The sequence below is a fragment of the Ochotona curzoniae genome, unplaced genomic scaffold, assembly GCF_017591425.1.
Source record: "Ochotona curzoniae isolate NIBS_2020 unplaced genomic scaffold, NIBS_Ocur_1.0 scaffold_1037, whole genome shotgun sequence".
Classification (NCBI taxonomy): Eukaryota; Metazoa; Chordata; class Mammalia; order Lagomorpha; family Ochotonidae; genus Ochotona; species Ochotona curzoniae.
In genome coordinates this window covers 3,701,720-3,720,676 of record NW_024467083.1, presented here as the reverse complement: position 1 = coordinate 3,720,676, position 18,957 = coordinate 3,701,720, and the positions used below count along the sequence as shown (strand labels likewise).

Genomic DNA, 18,957 nt, shown 5'->3' with positions numbered 1-18,957 from the left:
GCAGGAGACTACGCCAAGATGAGCCTTTGTGCTCAAGCCTGGATTAAATCATAACGCACACTGGCCATCGCAGCTCACCTGGAGCTGCAATGGCCAGGGAGGCTCTGGCAAGAAAAAGAGCTGTTCTTTTAACTAGGAGGAGAGTGGCTGGAGGAGGACCCCTGTTTCTTTAACAACTGACAACCATCCTGTTAGAGGTGTCCACTCTTGCTTTCAAAACAAAAAGCAGCTTGTAACTGTAAAAGGCTACACTGGGTTTTCTGCACCCCCCACCTATTTAGAGGCAGAACCTATTTATGAGGCTTTATTAAGTGCAAATAAGTCCCTGGGCTTCAACGGAGAAGCAGCTGCTGCTGAAGATGTGGTCATTTGCATATAAATGACATGATTTCAGCTCAGAGAAGAATATTGAAAAATATACATGTCGACAATGGAATCCTGATAGATTCACACATATTAAGGTCAGATATTGTAATTTTTAAGGCTGCTGCATGCTGATGACTGCATTGTATCACACATTCGGTTCTGTTAGGGTTGTATTAGTCTCATCCTTCAAGAAATGGAGGATTTTTTTTATCATGAATTAATTAGACTACTTTTTTTTCCCTAAAGATGAGAACATTTAGGTCAACAAGCTAAATGCTCTACAAATGCATGGGCTCTGTGACAGGTGAAGCTTCCAGTTTGGTTTCTTTTCCAGCTACACAGAGGGCTGTGTGCAGGTGCCCCCAGGGAGCAGCTACCTTGCTTTCTCTGACTTCACTCTCTCCACTGCAGGCTCAGCCTCTCCTTGAAGGGCAAAGGAAGCTGAAACTTCTTCATTCTAGCAAGTTCTCAATAGCTTGGCTCAAGCATTAGAGGGGAAATTTGATAACCTAGAAATTTCTACCAGTTTGCCAAATGCCCACCACTGCTTCCTTGCTTCATGGCCTGTGGCTTGAGATACCCAACTGGCCAACCCACTCATTTCTTCTTCGACTTTTCCAGTTATTTCAAAAGCAGAGGGGAGAGAGAGAGAGAATCTTCCATCTTCCAACACTAGGGCAGGTCTAGTGTTCTATCCCACCACCTTCACTCTCCCAGGCAGTCCTCAGCTCCTCTGGGGAAAGTTTTCCCATAATTAGTGACTACTAAAGTGATCATTTTAGGTTTTCTCTTATAAAATTGGTATCTTATTTCTTTTCATCAATAGATTCTATTCATACTAATTTCAAATTGAACCATTGAATTATTATTTATCAACTAAGTCATGTAACTAATTCTCAGCATAGTATTAAAACCTATGCATTACCACTTCTTGGATGAATAAATTCCTTGATACCCATACACATTTTTAAGGACAGAATTAAAGATGGCTCATGAATAATTAAATAGCTAGCAGGAGGGAAAGGAAACTTAGAAACTCACCATCAGTGCTTGTACTTCACGGAACACTTTAGACAACTCCATTATGCTAACTTGGAAAATGAATGACTTTCAATTTGCTGATGTGTTCAACACTGTATAGTGTCCTAAAATGATCTGGAGAGGTGCATGTAGCGGTTTGAGATATAGTGGCATTCAGATTTTCTTTAAGATGTAAAACCGTAAGTTCTAAAAAGCCTGCTATTGGTAAGATTGTATGCAAAGATGATCAGGTACTCCAGTATTTGTTACCTTCGGACTAAAGAAAGCTGATTTACAGCACCATAAGGTGGATGGAAGCTTTGTGAAGACCCATATAAATGACTTGGAGGGTTCTCTTTAAGGAAAAGAATCTACAATTACTGATAAGAAATTGAGTACAAACCTGACTATTTAGGATGAGAAAAACACAACAAATACCACATTTTTAAAAAATCACAACAAATTGTAAACCTGTCAAAAGCCACCTGACCAACCTGTTTCTGTTGATCAATGGGCGGGCACAGCATCTTCTTTCACAACTGACAACCTTTTCAATCTGGTTTTCATTGAGTGATAGGGACATATTTTATAGTATGGGTGGGTTAGAGAAACGTATCTCCTTTCTACAACCAACAATGTCATTATAAGGAACCTTGTGGAATTATTGTCAAATTGGGGAAAATGCTTCTTTCTGTCACACCTGAGCTGTGAAGTTTCAAATTTTCTTGTCTCTGGCTAATGCTAAGAATTGCCACACATCCTGGTCCCTGTACCAGGCACCGGGACCTTAGGCCACGGTCCTTGGTACACAGGACCACAGCGGGAGACAGTGTCTTCTATGGCAGTGCATTCCTGGGCCCTGTTCCCTCACATCTCTGGGAGTAATGTCTCTGGGTACTGTCCCTTATCAGGATGGTTAGCAACATCTTCCTACACACAGACATGTCTAAGGAGCACAAAATTCAATGTAGCACCACCAGGCATTCTCTGTGCAGCCATCCAGGTTAGCCAGAGTAGAAGTAAAACCAGAAAATACCATGAGAGATTAGAAAGGCAAGAACCCACATAGATGCGTGGCTTTCTGAAGTCCAGGAGCCTAGACACCGCCAATTCTCCAGTGGCCCAACTGCCTCCTCTCCCAGGCAGAGCTCTGCTAAAAGCAGTACATCGCGGAGCTGCCCATGGCCTGGATGCTCCCTTCTGTCCCAGCAAGAAGATGGAACTGGCAGTTTAGACTGCTGCAAACAGTTTGAGATAAGCTTGTCGTTCCATAGGAATTAATCCATGCCTCTAGACAGCACGTAAGCCTATTGGAAAGCTTCTTCAATTCGAGCAGTTAATAATATATCAAGTCTTGTAGCTTAAGGGATACAATTTTCAAAATTATTGTACTGAGGGAATCATAAATTCCACCAAAAGGAAGGTTGGAGTCCAGATATTTTATTTTCGATTTCCATCTAGGGTGCATTATGACACTCCACATGAAAGTCAAATCGTCCATGTAAAATGGTTTCCAGGTGATAAGTTTACCCCAAGGGGTCCTGGAGAGTAATACATTCAGAGTTATATCTGACTTTCACAATCTATAAAGACTAGTTATCAATTTTTTGAAAGATTTGATAAGCAGGGACAAAAAAATAGCTAACGGAGGCTGACATTTGTCTCATTAATGGGTACAGCCTAAGAAGTCGAGGCTCCTCCCGGACTTGGCTGTAAATACAGCGCTGACATCCATTTTGGAAGGTTGCTGCTTTGTGCTGCTGGGAAGATGTTTGTCTAACCTTGCCCTGACTGTAACACACACAAGAAAGCAGTGACGCTCTTGTCAGCCTCAGGCATCTTTTTTAAACAGGGGCACACACTATGCCAGTATTTGTCAGATTCCAGGCCACTGCATATTAAAAATTATGTCCCATCAACACTGTCTGGCCTAGTAGAAATTTTATTAAGAAATAATTCTCCTGTTGTGTTTGGGGAAGGAATGGGGTTGGAGGGAGGGACCCATTTTACACAATAGAGCTTGCAGGAATAAGGAATGTTCTCTGCCTGGTCAGAACAGCATCACTGCTGCCTTCTGCAGCATCTCCGGTGGTAAAACCATGGCTCCCCCATTGCTGGGCAAGGCCAGGGAACATGCAGAAACAGGCAGAAGTTCCATATATAAAGGAATTGCCAGTCTCAATGTTGCCTGTCACTGTATCACTCTGTGGGACAGTGCTAGCACTAAGTCGCTCCCTTGGTACCAGGGAGAAAGGAATGCTGGATTGCAGGCTGGCAAGTAGCTGGAGATGTTTCTCAAAGCAGTAATGGAAACAACAGGGTGAGTGTGTTTGCTTGGCTTTCCTGGAATGCTAGCCTCACTCTTCAAAAAACCCACCATGTACCTGAATGAAACAATATTAACGTAATGCCACCTTTATCTAAGCCCATTCACAAATGGGTTGTTTTCTACTAAAGTCAATTTTCTAAAGAACTTATTTATATATTTTATTTTAAAACCATTTTGCATTTTAACCTTTCTAAAATAATTGTGCACTTTCTTACATTTTCAGTGAGTAAAACTTTGCGTATGTGAAGAAAATCACAGTCACCAATTACCGGCCCAGTCTTGGCCTCCAGGGTCCTTCATGCTTTCCCAGTTCCCTCTCCTGCTTAGCTCATCGTAAACCCCACTTTCCTCTTCTAACCAGAAGGTGGCAGATTGGAACAGGTGAATGTAGGAGTTTGGGAATCCAGATCATTCCAGCTCCACCACTTAATACCTGTGTGACCTTCAACAATGTCTTGAGTTGCTTCGCTTATGAGATGGAGAGGGAGAATCTGCCCATAGGATTGCTGGGGGACAAAGTGAAGCTTACCCAGAATCAGCCCAGAGACCTGGCCAGTTCTTTTCATCAGTTTCTTTGCAGAATACCTAAAACACATGCGCGCTTCAAGAGGACCCCACGGCTTCTCATTGAACTCTCAAGGGACTGGTTTACATGCCCGACCTGTCTTCTCATGCACACCAGGCCCTGGGCAGGAGCAGCAGAGTAATACTGCCAGCACCTCACCCCCAACAGCATGGCAGATTATGATTTAAAGTAGTACCAGACTGATCTCTATACTTCTTTTTTTGGGTCCACCCATCTATAAAAACACACTTTTTTCCCCCTTGTTTTTCCATTACATAAAAAGGAATAAACATCTTTTTTAAAAAATGAATAAACAGATTTCATCACCTTATTCGCAGACCTGGCTTTGCACATAAGTAAACAAAAGCCCCAAGTTAACTTCTGGGAAATTTAGGGTATTCTTGATGGTGAGATTTCTCAAACTGGAGCCAGGGATAGGCATGTGTCTTGACAAGTGAGTCGACCACTTGGTTGCCTGCATCTCAAATTGAAGTTCTGGGCTTAAGTCCTGATTCTGTTTCTGGTGCAGTTTCTGTTGATGCTGGGAGATCATCATCTTGATGATGATTCAAGTACTTAGGTCCCTACCATGCATGTGGAAGACCTGGAAGGAGTGCAGGGTTCCAGCTTTGGCCTGGTCCAGTCATGGCTGTGGCAGCATTCGGGGACTGAGTCATGAGATAGAAGCTATCTCACATGTTCTCTCTCTCTGTCTGTCAAGCTTGAACACACATCAGTAGCACCTACAAAGTTAAAAACACAGATTCCCAAGTCACATACAGGAATTTCTGACCCAGCAGGGTTTTGTTTATTTTGTTTTGTTTTTGGTTGGGGGAGGTTTGAGAATCTACATCACCAAGTTCCCAGGTGATGGTAATGTTGACCGTGCTGTTCCAGGGACTGCACTCTAAGAAGCACTGCTTTAGATGATCCAAAGTAAGATGCATATCCCTGACGTGCAGGTGGCCAGTCCCACACAGGTGCTGCTCCAGAAGGAGAATGATTCTCTGGAGGCAGACCGGGGGACAGCTGGGTCCACAGAACTGAAGCCTGCTCCTGTGCACAGCGTTGTACATCTGCACATGGCCAAACCCATCCATGAGCAGCCACACCCACCACGGGCCTTTTCTAGCATGCTCCCCAGTGGGTTATAAATGGACCCACAGACAAGAGTGATCAGGAGGGGCAGGTTAAGCCACTGCTTGCATGCCAGCATCCCATATGGGTACTGGTTAAAGTACTTGGTGCTCCAATTCCAATCCAGCTCCCTGCCAATGGTCTGGGAAAGCAATGGAGAATGGTCCAAGTGCTTAAGCCCCTGTACCCATGTGGGAGACTGAGAAGAAGCTCCTGGTTCATGGCTTCATACGAACTCAGGTCTGGCCATTGCATCATTTGGGGAGAGAACCAATAAATGGAAGCTCTCTTTCTCTCTCTCTCTCTCTCTCTCTCCCCCTCCCCTGTCTTCTCTTTAACTCTGCCTTTCAAAAATAAACATAGATAAATATTTTAAAAGCAGTGATCCAGAGCCAAGCTATTACATGACACGGCTTTAGGCAGCAGCCAAGCACATGGGTCTGTTGGCTACCAGGACCTCACTCACCATAGAGCACATGGATATAGGAGCACAGAGATGGTGCAAAGGTATAAAGCCGTGAGAGCTGATGAATGTCATCTTCCAAAGTTCCTCTTCTCAGCATAATTGAAGTTGAAATCAGTTTCAGAAGTATGGCCTTCATGTCCCTGACTCTGAAGGACGCAGGTGTCCCAGTGGGCTCTTGGACTGACCCTAATAGGAGAGCTATAGCAATGGCCTGGTTACTCCCTGCCAACGTCTGCTTGTGTCCCAAGGAGCAAAGCGGGGAGTGAAAAATCCTGGGAGAAGAGGGAGATGGCTGAAGCACTTTTAGGAGCAGTGATAACTAATTTTCAAAGTTGATTTTTTGAGGGGTTGTATTGTATGACCTCCATCTCTAGGCTGCCCCTCTATGTGCACTGTTGGTAGTAGTAGAGTGTGAAGGGATTCCACCTTCACAGTAAGAGACACCCAAGACTGCTGTGGCACATGTCCAGTGGAGGGTCAGCAGGCCCCAGGACATTAGGTAGCCCAGGGAATCCTAGCCTCAGTGATGCCCTAAGATCTAGGAAAGGTCCCAGACTTCCCACAGCATTTAGCCTCAAAACTTGTGGTACTTTCATCTAAGTAGTAAAGAAAAGCTGATCTAAGGGACACTCAGGTGACAAACTGCTTGGTAGTTTCAGGATGGAGGAAGATTATAAAGTCAACTCATTTTACTTTTGTCGTCATCAGATTTCTGCAACCTAAAGAGAGTGTGTTTGCTGAGTAAGTGTTTCTGGGAGCCTGCTGTGTGCCTGATGCAGGCGCTGGAATGATGGCTGTATCTCCAGGAGCTGGCTTTTCCTGCTGAAGCCCAGATGTGTCACATCTGCATTGCTACTCTATCCTGTTCCCTCTCTCCCCATTATGCTGTTGCCAATGAGCCACTCCCAAGTTTGGATGTATTAATTCATTTATTCAATAATTGTATTCCTAGCACTATATGGTGTAACAGGGGTTCAGCAACAAGCAGAAGAAATAAAAAAAATGACTGCCTTCAGGGATGATGTGGTGGCTTTGTAAGCCAGTTCCCCTCCTGCAAAGCCAGCATCCAATAAGGCTCATGTTCCTACTGCTCTGTTTCTGATCCAGCTCCCTGCCCATGACCTGAGAAAGCAGTAGAGGATGGCCCAAAGATTTGGGACCCTGCATGTATGTGGGAGACCCAGAGGAAGCTCCTGGTTCCTGGCTCTGGATCAGCTCAGCTCCAGCTGTTGCAGACCTGGAGAATGAATCCTTAAACAGAAGATCTTCCTGTCTCTCCTTTCTGCAATCTGCCTTTCAAAGAAAAAAAATTAATCTTTGAAAATAAATACATAAATATTTTAAAAATAATAGAGAAGGACCAACAGGACTTATTGGCAGAATATGAGTTAGGAGAGCAAAGAGTGAGCCGAAAATGCCACTACAGCTCTTGACTCAATGCAGGGAGTGATGGAGGCCACAGCAGGTTGCACCTCCTAGTCCCCAGGCACAGGGAGGTGGAGAGGATGTGAATGTGTGTTCATGCATGGGGGGTGAGGATGAGGTGTGGCGGGGAGCACTGTTCTGACTTCAGAGGTTCCCTGAGCATCTGTCTTTCCAGCTTGGGCTGTCTGGGTTTTCTCCATCCCATCCCAGTCTTCCCTGGGGCTCTTTCCCTCCAGGCCCCATGGACTGCAGGCTCCCCGGGCCTTGATCCTGAGCTGGCTCCTTTCTCCCTGCCCTGCTTGGAAGTACCAATGACAGACGTGTCATCCCCTTCTTGCAGGTGTCAGGCTGTTACCTTCTCGCAGTTCCCAAAAGTAATGATGGGCTTGTGGCCAAAGACTTGCCCAGCTCTTTCTCCTTACTTCATCCCCTTTATCAGCCATAAATGAAACAGTTCTTAAAGATTTTTTTTTATGTGTTTGAAAGGCAGAGTTTCAGACAGAGGAGAGACAGAAAGAGGGGTCTTTCATCTGCTGGATCCTGTCAGAAATTCCAGGGCATAAGGGCACCAGCCACCATTTCATGTCCATGAGTAGTCACTGAAGTTACTTGACAGCAAGTGATTGCTGGGGAGTGGGGTCAGGAGTTTTGATACTAACAAGCGCACAGGTGTTGGTCATGCTGATAGGCCAGCTGTTGGGCCAGCGCCCCAGTTCTGCGGCACTCAGTATTCCTACATGGGTCCTGGAGGAAGGCACCTCCCAGCAGTCATGGAGCATACTGGCTTTCATTTGTGTTCTTACTCTGGACATACTCCTTCCCTTTTAAGGAGACAAGTCAGGGCAGGAGACAAGTGCACCAGCTATACGGAAGAGTTTTCATCGACTGCTAAATCATCGTAATGATTCAAATGATGAACGGCTAAACGTTAGTATAACAGACAAAACAAAATGGTGAACTGTTTTGCTTTTGGCTCAGTGTGTCTGCTGGATACTGCAGACATCTTATATATGAGAACCTGTTGGAGTTCCTCAGTAATCCTCGTGTGGTAGGCCCTATGAATCCCAGTCCACACAAGATAATGTCCTCGAGACTTCTCAGATAATAAGAGAGAGAGAGCAGATTGAACCCAAGACTCTTACTGTGAAGTCCCCGTATTATCCCCCACATTATGAGGACCACAGGATTCAGGTGGAAGGTGACCATGTCCTTCATCTGATTGCTGTGGTTGGGATGATGTTTTTTCCTCCACAATTCATGTTAATACTTGGTCAGTGTTCCGACCAAGGCGTGACCTTCAAAAGCTGATTAAGTCCTGAGGCTAGAGTATTCTGTTAGGGGACTGAGCAACCTGACTGAGGGGCTCAAGGCTGAAGGACAGGCCACATGTCCTTCTGGCCCTTCCACCTGTGCTGACACAGTGTTTCAAGGCCGCATCTTGGAAGTAGAGAGCAGCCATGATCAAGCCCCACATCATGCCAGGGTCTCATTGTTGGGCTTCTAAGCCTGCAGAATGGGAGAAGTGCACTCCCAATGTGCGTACTCATTGCCTGGCCAGTGACACAGCAGCCCAGATGGATGAAGACTCACAAATCCCCAACGATAAGTGTGGATTAAAGATGGCCTGGAGTACAGTGCCAGGCTGGGGCTAAGCATCTTTCCCAGGTTCCAGTGGGACAGAAGTTCATTCTGGCCAGTTTTAGCTGAGTGACAGTGAGAGGATGGCCAAGCTTTGGGGTCAGCACTGCAGCAGGGGCAGCCCAAGACAAAACCCCCAGTGTTGTTTGCCTGAAGGAGCCAGAGAAGAGCAGGACTATCATACCCAGACTTGGGATGTGCCTCAACTGTGACACAAGCTGTGATGTTCCCTGGAGCTGTGTCTCAGCTGTATCATACAGACATGTGTGTATCCACACACACACACACACACACATTACTCAGCACTTTCCCTGCCTCTCACTAAGACAAACTGGAGAAAGCAGCCAAGATGTCCAAAGAGCTGCATTCGGGAAACCTCCTTGCAGCTCTGGGGTTGCTGTTATAAATTTCAGGTTGTTTCAGTTTCCTCCTTGACAGAAAGAGCCACTGCCATACTGATCCAAGTCGCTCTGCTTTTCTTTAGAATATTTGTCTTTCTCACAGTCTGCAAGACTTTAAAACAGTCTCCAAGCACACTCCTCCCTCAGGGTACTGAGCCTCCCACCGGCCCCTGCTGCCAGCCACTATGCCCTACCGCAGTGGGCACATGAAGGCTGGGACCTGGTCGCCACTGTTTTTCTAGGCTCAGATAAGCCAGTGGGAAATCCAGGTTGTTGGTTCTAAGTGGATTGCCAAGGCCATGGCCACTGAACAGCTTTAGACAGAGACTGCAAGTCTCATCCCAGTCTTGCTAGAAGTACCTGAGAGGGAAATCACATGCCAAGATCCTGGGATGTGTCTTGTTACTAGTCCATCTTATCCTGAAGGGAACTTGCAAAGCAATGAAAAATCAGACAAAGGGAAGCCACACACACACACACACACACACACACACACACACACTCCTGTCTCAAGGAACAGGAACCTCAAGAGAGGAATAAAATTTAGGAGGTTTATTGAACTCACTGTAGGGCTGATCCAGAATTTAAATCGATTCCATAATTTATTGCATTTTAATTAGCAATCACAAGAGACCAAGTATTGTTTACCCTCTTGTTAGGGGCTCTGGCTGGAAACAAATACCAGAGTCTTAATAAGGATGAGTTATACTGACTGTTTTCCATTTTACAGTCTTGTTATAATCATCACAAGAAGAGATTCATTTAGTACTCATCTGTTCTTGCCATGACATTTGTTGACCACCAGGGTGACATAAAATCACAACACACCCCCATAAGCCAAGGGAGACCCCCTCCATCCCTAAACCATTCCCAAGCTTGCTCCTGCACTCTTTCCAGTAATGTAAATTAATGTGGAAATACTTCTGGCTTAGGTTATATGACATGAGTTCCCAAGTGCCATTGTCACCCAAAATGCATCTAAATGATCGCCTTTGGTTACTTATTTAGAGCAGAAAAATGTTACCAATGGATGGAAAGTTGTGTCTGTATGTGCCGCTCTGACTTGAAAACAGCAGAGCTAGCTGCCGCCGAGGGCACACCTTCCAGCCTGGCACCCAGCCATGCCATGGGCTCTCCCATGGGTTTTCTTAAATTCTATGTTTCTCCTTGGGGCAGGGGAAGGGGGTGTTCATGAGATTTTCATTTTAAAAAATACGCTTTCTCCAGAGCCAGAAGCATTGAGGCATCCATGCAGCTTGTTACTGTTGCTGAGGCAGCAAGAACTCTGAGTTCCTGCTTGTGCACTGGGACCATGTGTTCTTTGGGAGTGCTCTGGGTCTGTTCCTGCTGGCAGCACTATGAAGTACATGCAAAAAAATAACCTTGTTCTTGATACAGTGCCCCCCATTGGTCATCCCAGCTCTCCCTCTTAGATGGAACACCCAGCAGGCAACAGAGTCCATTATCTCAAGTCTAAAGAGTATTTTATTAACTGAGGTAGGAAGACCTTGATTCTAAAAGGCCTTCTTCAAAAAGCAAGGACTGAGTGTAACCTGAACACACACATCCTTTGAGACTTTTTATTCACAGTGGACTTCTTGCCCCCAAATAGGCACCAGTTTCTATTTACTCCTCTCCTTTTGTTTTCTTTTTTATCTTTTTTCTTTTTTTGTTTTTTAACCCAATTTTTCCAACTAGCCACAGAGGTACCAATCCTATGCTTAGGTTTTAATTAAACCTTGCTCCCTGTTAAAAAGCTCCTATTGTCTTTTTCATTTAAATAGGATTCTTCTTAGATCTTTAACAAGACCACAGAGGAGTAATAAATCTAAGTAATTGTCCTTATTAAGAGGAGATTATTCTCACAAGACCATAACAGTCACCAAAGTAACTAAAGCCATTTCCAGGTAGTATCTAGAGTAACTTCCTCCTAACCCAAACCAGAAATGCCTCTTTAGTCACTTTCCTTGCTGCTCAAATTAAATTAGATGGTATTGTGTTTATTTTTCAATCCTTTTCTAATAGAAGGGGAGTCATCTTGTAGCGAGCCTAATCAGGAAACTGAAGTCCAACTGCATTAGGTTCATGGGGCACACACGGTCTCCACCCCCTCCACCTTCCCTACCTCACTTCCTTTCTCCCACATCTGATCCCAGAGTTCCCAGGCCCTCTGCTAGGCATTATTAGTTCAAAGCAAAAGAGTTTCTTGGATGGTATAATATCATTCATTTCATATGTATTTACTATGCACTTTCTATGTGCAAGGTATGTTAGAAAGTGCTAAGCTTTCAGAGGATAAAATAAGTTTGGCTTCTTGGGCCATATAATGGACCAGGAATTTTCTTTCTGCCATCTTTCCGTGCCGCCTCGATGGTGCACATGAACATCCTGGCTGAAGCTCTGAATTTTCCCCAATGCTGAAAGAGGGGCAAACGCCAGGTTCATGTTAGGCCGTGATCCAAAGTCATCATCAGGTTTCTACCTGTGATCATAAACAGGCTACATTGGCTAATTTGAAGTCGCTGATGCTCATGGAGCTGGGAAAGCCAGAACAAGCAAGATGAGTGTCTGTGTTCTAGGAAGACTTGAGCAGTAGGCTGGATTGTCTTTGTGGATTGTACGAGGGCTGGTCTGGACCTCAGTCTGAGAGCTCGCAATCTACCAGGAGCCAATCTACCTTTCTGGGTAGCGTCCCACTGGCATGGGGGTGTCAATGGGTGGAAAGGCTTGAGCTACTGTCACGAGCCAAACGCTTAGAAGCTTACATGCTCTGGAATGTTCTTTTCCTGACACAAACTCCAAGTCATGATCAAATGATTGCAAGGTGAAGGTGGAATCAGGGAAACCAGAGTTGGCTCACTTGAATATTTAGTAAAATCCAGTTAAGGCAGTCAGAAGCTTCAGAGTTAGCGCTAACGGGGCTGGAAGATGAGCACTCAAGTGGCCTGAGCCCTCTGCCTTCATCCTGTGCCAACAGGACGCAGAGGGCCACTTGCTTGGTTAGACTCCATGAACCTGGAAGCACCTTCCCCAAACAGCACTTTCTGTGCAATCACAAAAGAGAGACAGGCCTCAGGACAGCCTTTAGGAAGTCTTAAAAATAAGGTCATGTCCTCTTTACTAAGATTTTTTTTTTAATCAGCGAGGTCAGGCATTTGGCTAGGCAGCTAGGTGGGACTCATATGCCGTAACAGAGTGCCTGAGCTTCTAGTCCTGGTGGTGCCCCGAATCCCAGCTTCCTGCTAGCTGCAGGTAATGGCGCCAGCAACTAGGTCCTTGTCAACCGTTTTGGAGACCTGGGCTGGGGGTGACCTTGCTCAGCATTTAAACTATCAGCTAACATTCTCTCTCTCGCTCACTCTCTCTTTCTGTCTTTTAAACAAAGTAAATGAAAATTTCTTAAGTTTTCATGTTCAACTTGAGTGTCTAGGACAAACATTTCTACTGAGGAATCAGAAAGTATTCGCTAGTACCCTGACCACTACACAAAGTGATTGTTTCCTGGCCTTCCATTGCCTCAAGGATCCAGTCTTATCTGCTTTGCTTGGCATTTAGGGCTGTTGGCTGAGCTGTGGGCACATGGCCTTGACTTCCAGAACAGACCAATTGTTCTTAGGGATTCCTCCCTCCTTTGTATATGTTGTTTCTTCCCCTGGAGGCTAATGGGTCATTAGCAATCCTGGAGTCATTTTGCCTCCTTCAAGCCACTTTGCTGCTCTCTGGTGGCAATCTAACAGTCTCTCTTTGTTTCTGGTTCTCAGAGAAGCAGGTCCCGAGCACACGGAGGAAGGCGCCAACATCAGGGCACGCTTCAAGCCATTCACAGCATCAGGGGTGGATTTGAGCAGGTTTCACAGCACAGCACACACGCAGGGGCAGAACCGAAGTAGCCACCCTTCCTCTTCTCTTGCTTCTGCCAGGAGATCTTGAGCAACGATGTTCTTTGGAGTACGGCTATGATAACCCAAAGTAACCAAGGGAGAAATCTTTCCTTAAACCTCACAGACCTCATTGTTGCCACTTTTGCTAGGATAATTTAGTACAACAGATCTTTAAGGACATGTGTTTTCAGATAAGGATGTGTGTTTTCAGTCAGAAAACTACTACCATGTGCTTTGGGGTCTAACCATAATATCCAGTTCAGCACAGAATGATGGTTTCAGATTCTGGGATTAATTCACAATCCAGGCTCCACCACACCCTCTGGGCTTACTTGCTTGGCTCCTTACTAGTTCCTTTCACAGAATCCTTGCTGTGGGTGTCATTGCCTTCTTTGCAATACAAGTGTCTGCTTCTTGACAAGCGAAGATGCTGTGTCCCAGGCCACACACAGCGTTGCTGGGCTCCGGTAGGAAGCGGGCAGCCCAGAGCTCACATGTTAAAGTCGCTCTGGCTGGATGACAGCAGACGACAGATATATAGCACAAGAGGCCTCACAGATCAGGTGACAGATTCCACAAAGTGTGGGAAAGTTTTAAAATGTGTCCCTAGTGAGAATGGCTCCCCTGATGTGTGCAGCTGTAACTGGGTTCTCCACCAGACCTGTGGCTTCCCTCTTCACCAGCTTTCTTTGCAATTGCAGGGGCAAGGGCAGGGGTGGGGTGGGCTCTGCCCAACCAAGGCAGAAGCACGGGTGCGGCATTGAGGCCTGGCCCTTGAAATGCCCCACATGCTCTGCCGTGGTCCCTCTCTCTGCCCTCTCTGTGGCTGGAGTAAAGGACTCAAAAACATCAGAGGCACACATGGTGCAGGTGTTGCACTCCTGACCACACGTGGCCCAGTCAGTGGCATTCTCCCTAAACATCATGAATGAATAGCTGGGCCGCTGTGTTCAGCCACTGAAATTGCCTGTTGTTGTACCTCTCCTAGTCCCGTCTGAGTGCAAGAGGCTGGTGGTCCTGAAGGCCTGAGGCCCCTCTGCAAAAACTTCTTCCTCGGTCACACCTCTTCTCTTTCCCTCAGGAATAAAGCCAGCACCCTGCTTACTAGAACATTGTAACTAATTTTCTTTTTTTTTTAAAAGATATTTAAAAAAAGATATTTAAAGATATTTATTTTTATTAGAAAGTCAGATTTACAGAAAGGAGGTGAGACAGAAAGATCTTCCATCTGCTCTTTTACTCCCCAAGTGGCCACAATGGCCAGAGCTAGGCTGATCCAAAGCCAGGAACCTCTTCTGGGCCCCCCAGGAGAGTGCAGAATCCCAAGGTTTTGGGCCATCCTCTACTGCTTTCCTGGACCACTAGCAGGGAGCTGGAAGGGAGGTAGAGCAGCTGGGATGTGAACCAGTACACATATGGGGTCCTGACACATGCAAGGAGAGGACTTTAGCCACTAGGCTATTGCACCAGGTCCAGTAATTGGTTTTCTTATTAAATATTTCAGACAGAAAAGTCCACTAAACATAAAATTGTGCCCAGACACATCTAAGTCATGGAGAAATGACCAAAGCAAAGTTAGAAGCCCAATGGAAGCCACAGCACAGATGCCGGTGAAGGAAAGGAGGGACCATGTCCAGAGCTCGAGAGGAAGTGAACGCACGTGGTAGGCACTGGTGCACCTGCAATGATGCTGGAAGCTGTGCTGGCAGAGCCGTGGCTGCTGATCTGATCTGAAGGGTTGTGTGGTGTACTGATCTGCTCTGTGTGTGTGTGTGTGTGTGTTTAAGGTCAGTTTTAGCCTTACAGCAAAACTAAGAAGAAAGTACAGGAAGTTTCCACACACCTGTTGCCTGCCTCCTACACATAGGTATAACCTCCCCCACTATCAGTACATGGCTCTGGAGCAATACACATGCTCCCATCCAGGACCCTACACCATCACGTGGTCATCACCCGAGGTCCACAGGTCACATTAGGAGTCACTTGGTGGTGTACGTGCTCCAGGTTTGGACAAACGTGTGATGTGTCTGTAATGGTGCTACTGGATGGGTCAGTTTCACCAACTTAAAAGTCAAAGATTCCATTTTGCAGGGGACACAGGGGAGTAACTTTGTTCACAGCTTTTCTCTGAGGAGGCATTTTTGAGTGAGCAGCTAAAAGACCCCCCAAGAATACTTTAGGTATCCATGTGGCCAAGGAAGGCCCACCTACAGCCCTGGCGGGCATGAACAGAGCCCGTGGCACCCTTCCCAGCATTCTCTGGAGTTTAGCTTGAGAAAAATATTAAGAACCCTACAGGATCAGTGATCTCAGTCATTTGAACTCAAGTAAATCTCCTCTATATTACTCTTTGGCCTCTGAGAATACTATATTGGGTCTCATTTTATTAAAGAATCTCATGCATACCCAGAAGTAACTGTTTAATTTTTAGCTGCAAGATACAATTTTGAAAAACCATTTTCTAGAAAGTATAATAATCAAACAATGTAATCACGAATGTTAAACCTCCTTGGAATATTGTTTTAAATGCTTGCCAGCCAGAAGCAAGGGTTGACAAGGAACTGTATGACTCAGCTGGGTTTCTGATTTGTCAAAGCATCGACACTTTCCAACAAGATACATTAATAAGATATGTGTTTTCTCTGTGTGATTGAGACTATCTGAGAAGGTAAATTCCTTCAACCAAGAAGGCAGATCAGCACTCTCTTTCAGCTTAGGAGTACAGACTAAAGGACTTTACAAGGCCTCAGTGCAGCCTCTCTCGGAGGAGCCAGACGGTTCACACATATCCCCAGCTGCCCATGAACTTGCTGGCTGCTATGGGAGATCGGGTTCATAAACTCTAACATGTGGAAGATATCAGAATACCACAGTGTAGATATTCAAAGACAGATGCTTGGTGAATCACCCATCCTTACCATCACCCACCCTGATTCCCTGTACATGTGGTAGTTGACCAACGGCTGGGGATCCTGGGAGCACTTCAGCTGTTTGTGGGAAGCACCACCCTCCCTTCCAGCAATGCTGCAGATCCCAGAATGGTGCCCCAGGAAACATGGCCTCTGCTGGCTCTGAACTTGGGCACACGCACCTCCCCCATCTGCAGCACCCCTCTCTCTGATGAACTTCCCATCCTGTTCCCACACATCTCCTATGCTGCCTCTCCCTTGGCACTTGTTTCATTGTGTTGTAACTTCTACACCCATCTTCACTTATTGCACACTTAACTTCAGGAGGACAAGGCCAAGGCTTGAGGCCAGCACTTCCCTGAACTATCCCAGCAACCCAGTCAGATGAGTGGGTCGTGTGCCATCAACTAGAGAACCTGGGATGCTTTCATGTCCTAACTGCTCCTATCCATCAAAGCTCCATGGTCTTGGATGATTTATTTACTTTTCTGCCTTTGTATAAAGTGTAAATGACGATGTTGCCTACCTCATAGGATGTGGCAAATGGTGAATGGTTTATATACAGTGTGCTTAGGGTGGTATTTCACACTAGTAAGAGTTTGATAAATCTTAACTCAGTGAGCTCTCAAAACATGTGAGCTGCCTTTACTAGTTAGTATAATGTCATTCCAAATGGCTCAGTTCCCTTGAACTTCCTGCTCCATCCTTGGTCTTCAGGTCAGTGAGTGAGGCTGAGTGTATTTACTTACAGGAGGGTTTGCTGTGGATCCCGAGATCTGGCCAAGGGGCTAGAGCTGGCCTTTCAGGGGCAGCCAGAATGACGGTGCAGCTGACCTTCATCAACAACCATGTGCTTCTGCGTGGAAGTGCAAGTTTCTCACGTCTCTTCTCCCCAACACCACGCTGACAGACCCTGGAAAGGGTGAAATCTGGTCTTGGCCTCGGACAACACTTCAGGTTCCTACACCACTGGAAGTTCAACAGCCCCAAGGGCTCTGACAAGCGTGGGACTCCTGGGGGAGATGCTGCCCAACAGACAAAGTTAGTGACCATGAAGGTAGATCACTGCCCAAGCCTCCAGTGCTTCTAGGAAAAAGGGAAGAGCCATGGGAAGGAATCTGGCGGGCCTGGGCGGAGTTGTCCCCTCACAGAGACCAGGAGTTCTACGCTCGGTCCTACCTTGCCCTCAGGTTTGGGTACTGTGACTTGGATAGTCAACACACCTAGACTTGTCTGGGGGTGGGGGCAACGGCAGAATATGAATATCCACTCCAGGACCCTTCACGCCAAGTCCAGAGGCCCTCATTCATGAGAGGAAGAGCTTCCTGGGTCCACAGACAGGTGACTCCGGAGCGAATCCCACTCTGCCTAGCTGTGAGAGGGTTTGCGTCTCCTATGAGCCTTGTTGAGCTTGGCCTGTCCTGTAAAATGACATTAATGTAACTGTGTCACAGAGAGACTGTCAGTAGGCACTAGGGCTTGTGATGGGTTCTGACAGCTGCGATGGAGACCTTCATTGCACTGTGATGACTTCAAGATGCCTGCGTGGGTAGAGGGGAACCGCATTGGGGCTCGGAAGCCAGCAACCAGAGTAGCAATGGAGAGGGAACCACACACCTTGCCAAGCTCTCTCTTCTTCCTCCACAACCTGGGAAAGACTAGCCCTATGGGATAGCGGCTGAGGCTGAGGAGAGCCGGGCTGCCAGCACCAGCATCCTGTCTGCCACTGCCTAGGCAAGACTCTCTCCACCTTTCCATACTATAGTTTCTTGGTCTGTTTTACAGGGATGCTGTTGATGCTGGCCTCGCAGGATTTTTAAACACCAAAGGCTTATTATTTGCATTGTAGTTTAAAATGACCACTAAGACAGCGAGCTCACAGCTGTGAAAGCTGTGCTAGCAGCTACCGTGAGACCAATCCTAAGAGCTCAACCCCATTGTCTTCTCAAAAGGGCCTTTCCAAATGGCAATGAGCAGGCTGAAGGGAAAAACTTAGAACTCTGGGGGTGGGGGAGAGTGTGTTCTGGTGGGGAGGGACGGGGAGGTCATGGACCTGAGTGGTTTATGTGGCTCCCTAGAAACCCAGCAGAGAGAGCCACACTGGTCCAACCTGACTTCCCATCTGAGGTAGCTCCAGGTAGGTGCCACCTTTGATGGGCGGGACCAGCTTGCTTCTTGAGCTTTTCCTGTGCTTTTCCCAGTAGAGACCCTTATGCCTTCGGACAGGCAGGGAACCTCTACCTGAGCAATCAAGGCGAAGAGATACTGAGGCCTCCCAGGACAAAGACAGTTGACTCAGGTGGCTCTGTTCTTGTGAGAAGGAGGGCAGACCTGCCTCCTAGGGCAGACTATTATGTGGCTGCATGTTCTCCTGCTGCCAGCATAGTGCCTACAGTTGGGGGACACTACACTGCAGCCCCGGGGACCATTTCAGAAAACTTGAAAACAACCTGCATGCAAGGCCGCCTCCCTTCGTTCCTCGGAAGCAGTGATGCGCTGCCACCTGCTGGTTACAAATCAGAACGCATCCCGTAGAAAGTAGCTGGAGCGCGCCCAGCACCGGGGATAGAAGGAACGAGAACATTTCCTGTCGGCTGAGGTCCATCTCCGAGCTGCTAGTGCTGGGTTAGCATACAGTATTCTGAATTCTGAGTAAGAGAGGCATTCGCTTGGGAAAAACAGAACTTCGCGTCTCGGGACATTGCTTTATTAGAATGAGCTGCTGTGACAAACACCTGGGCTACCGGTGCTGGCTCAGCTGTCGCGTCTGCCTCCCGGAGGCGCCCCGGCGCTCTGCAAGCACCCCTGGCAGTCTCCCAG

General features: G+C 46.6%; 1 protein-coding gene across 1 annotated transcript in view; it reads left to right on the top strand.

Moving 5' to 3' along the window:
- Window positions 1-18,672, top strand: part of HFM1 (helicase for meiosis 1) — a 117,998-nt gene extending 99,326 nt beyond the window's left edge. The window contains 1 exon segment of the mRNA XM_040999009.1: window positions 18,342-18,672. Within this exon segment, the coding sequence (XP_040854943.1) occupies window positions 18,342-18,672 (331 nt within the window).
- Window positions 18,673-18,957: the final 285 nt, after the last annotated feature.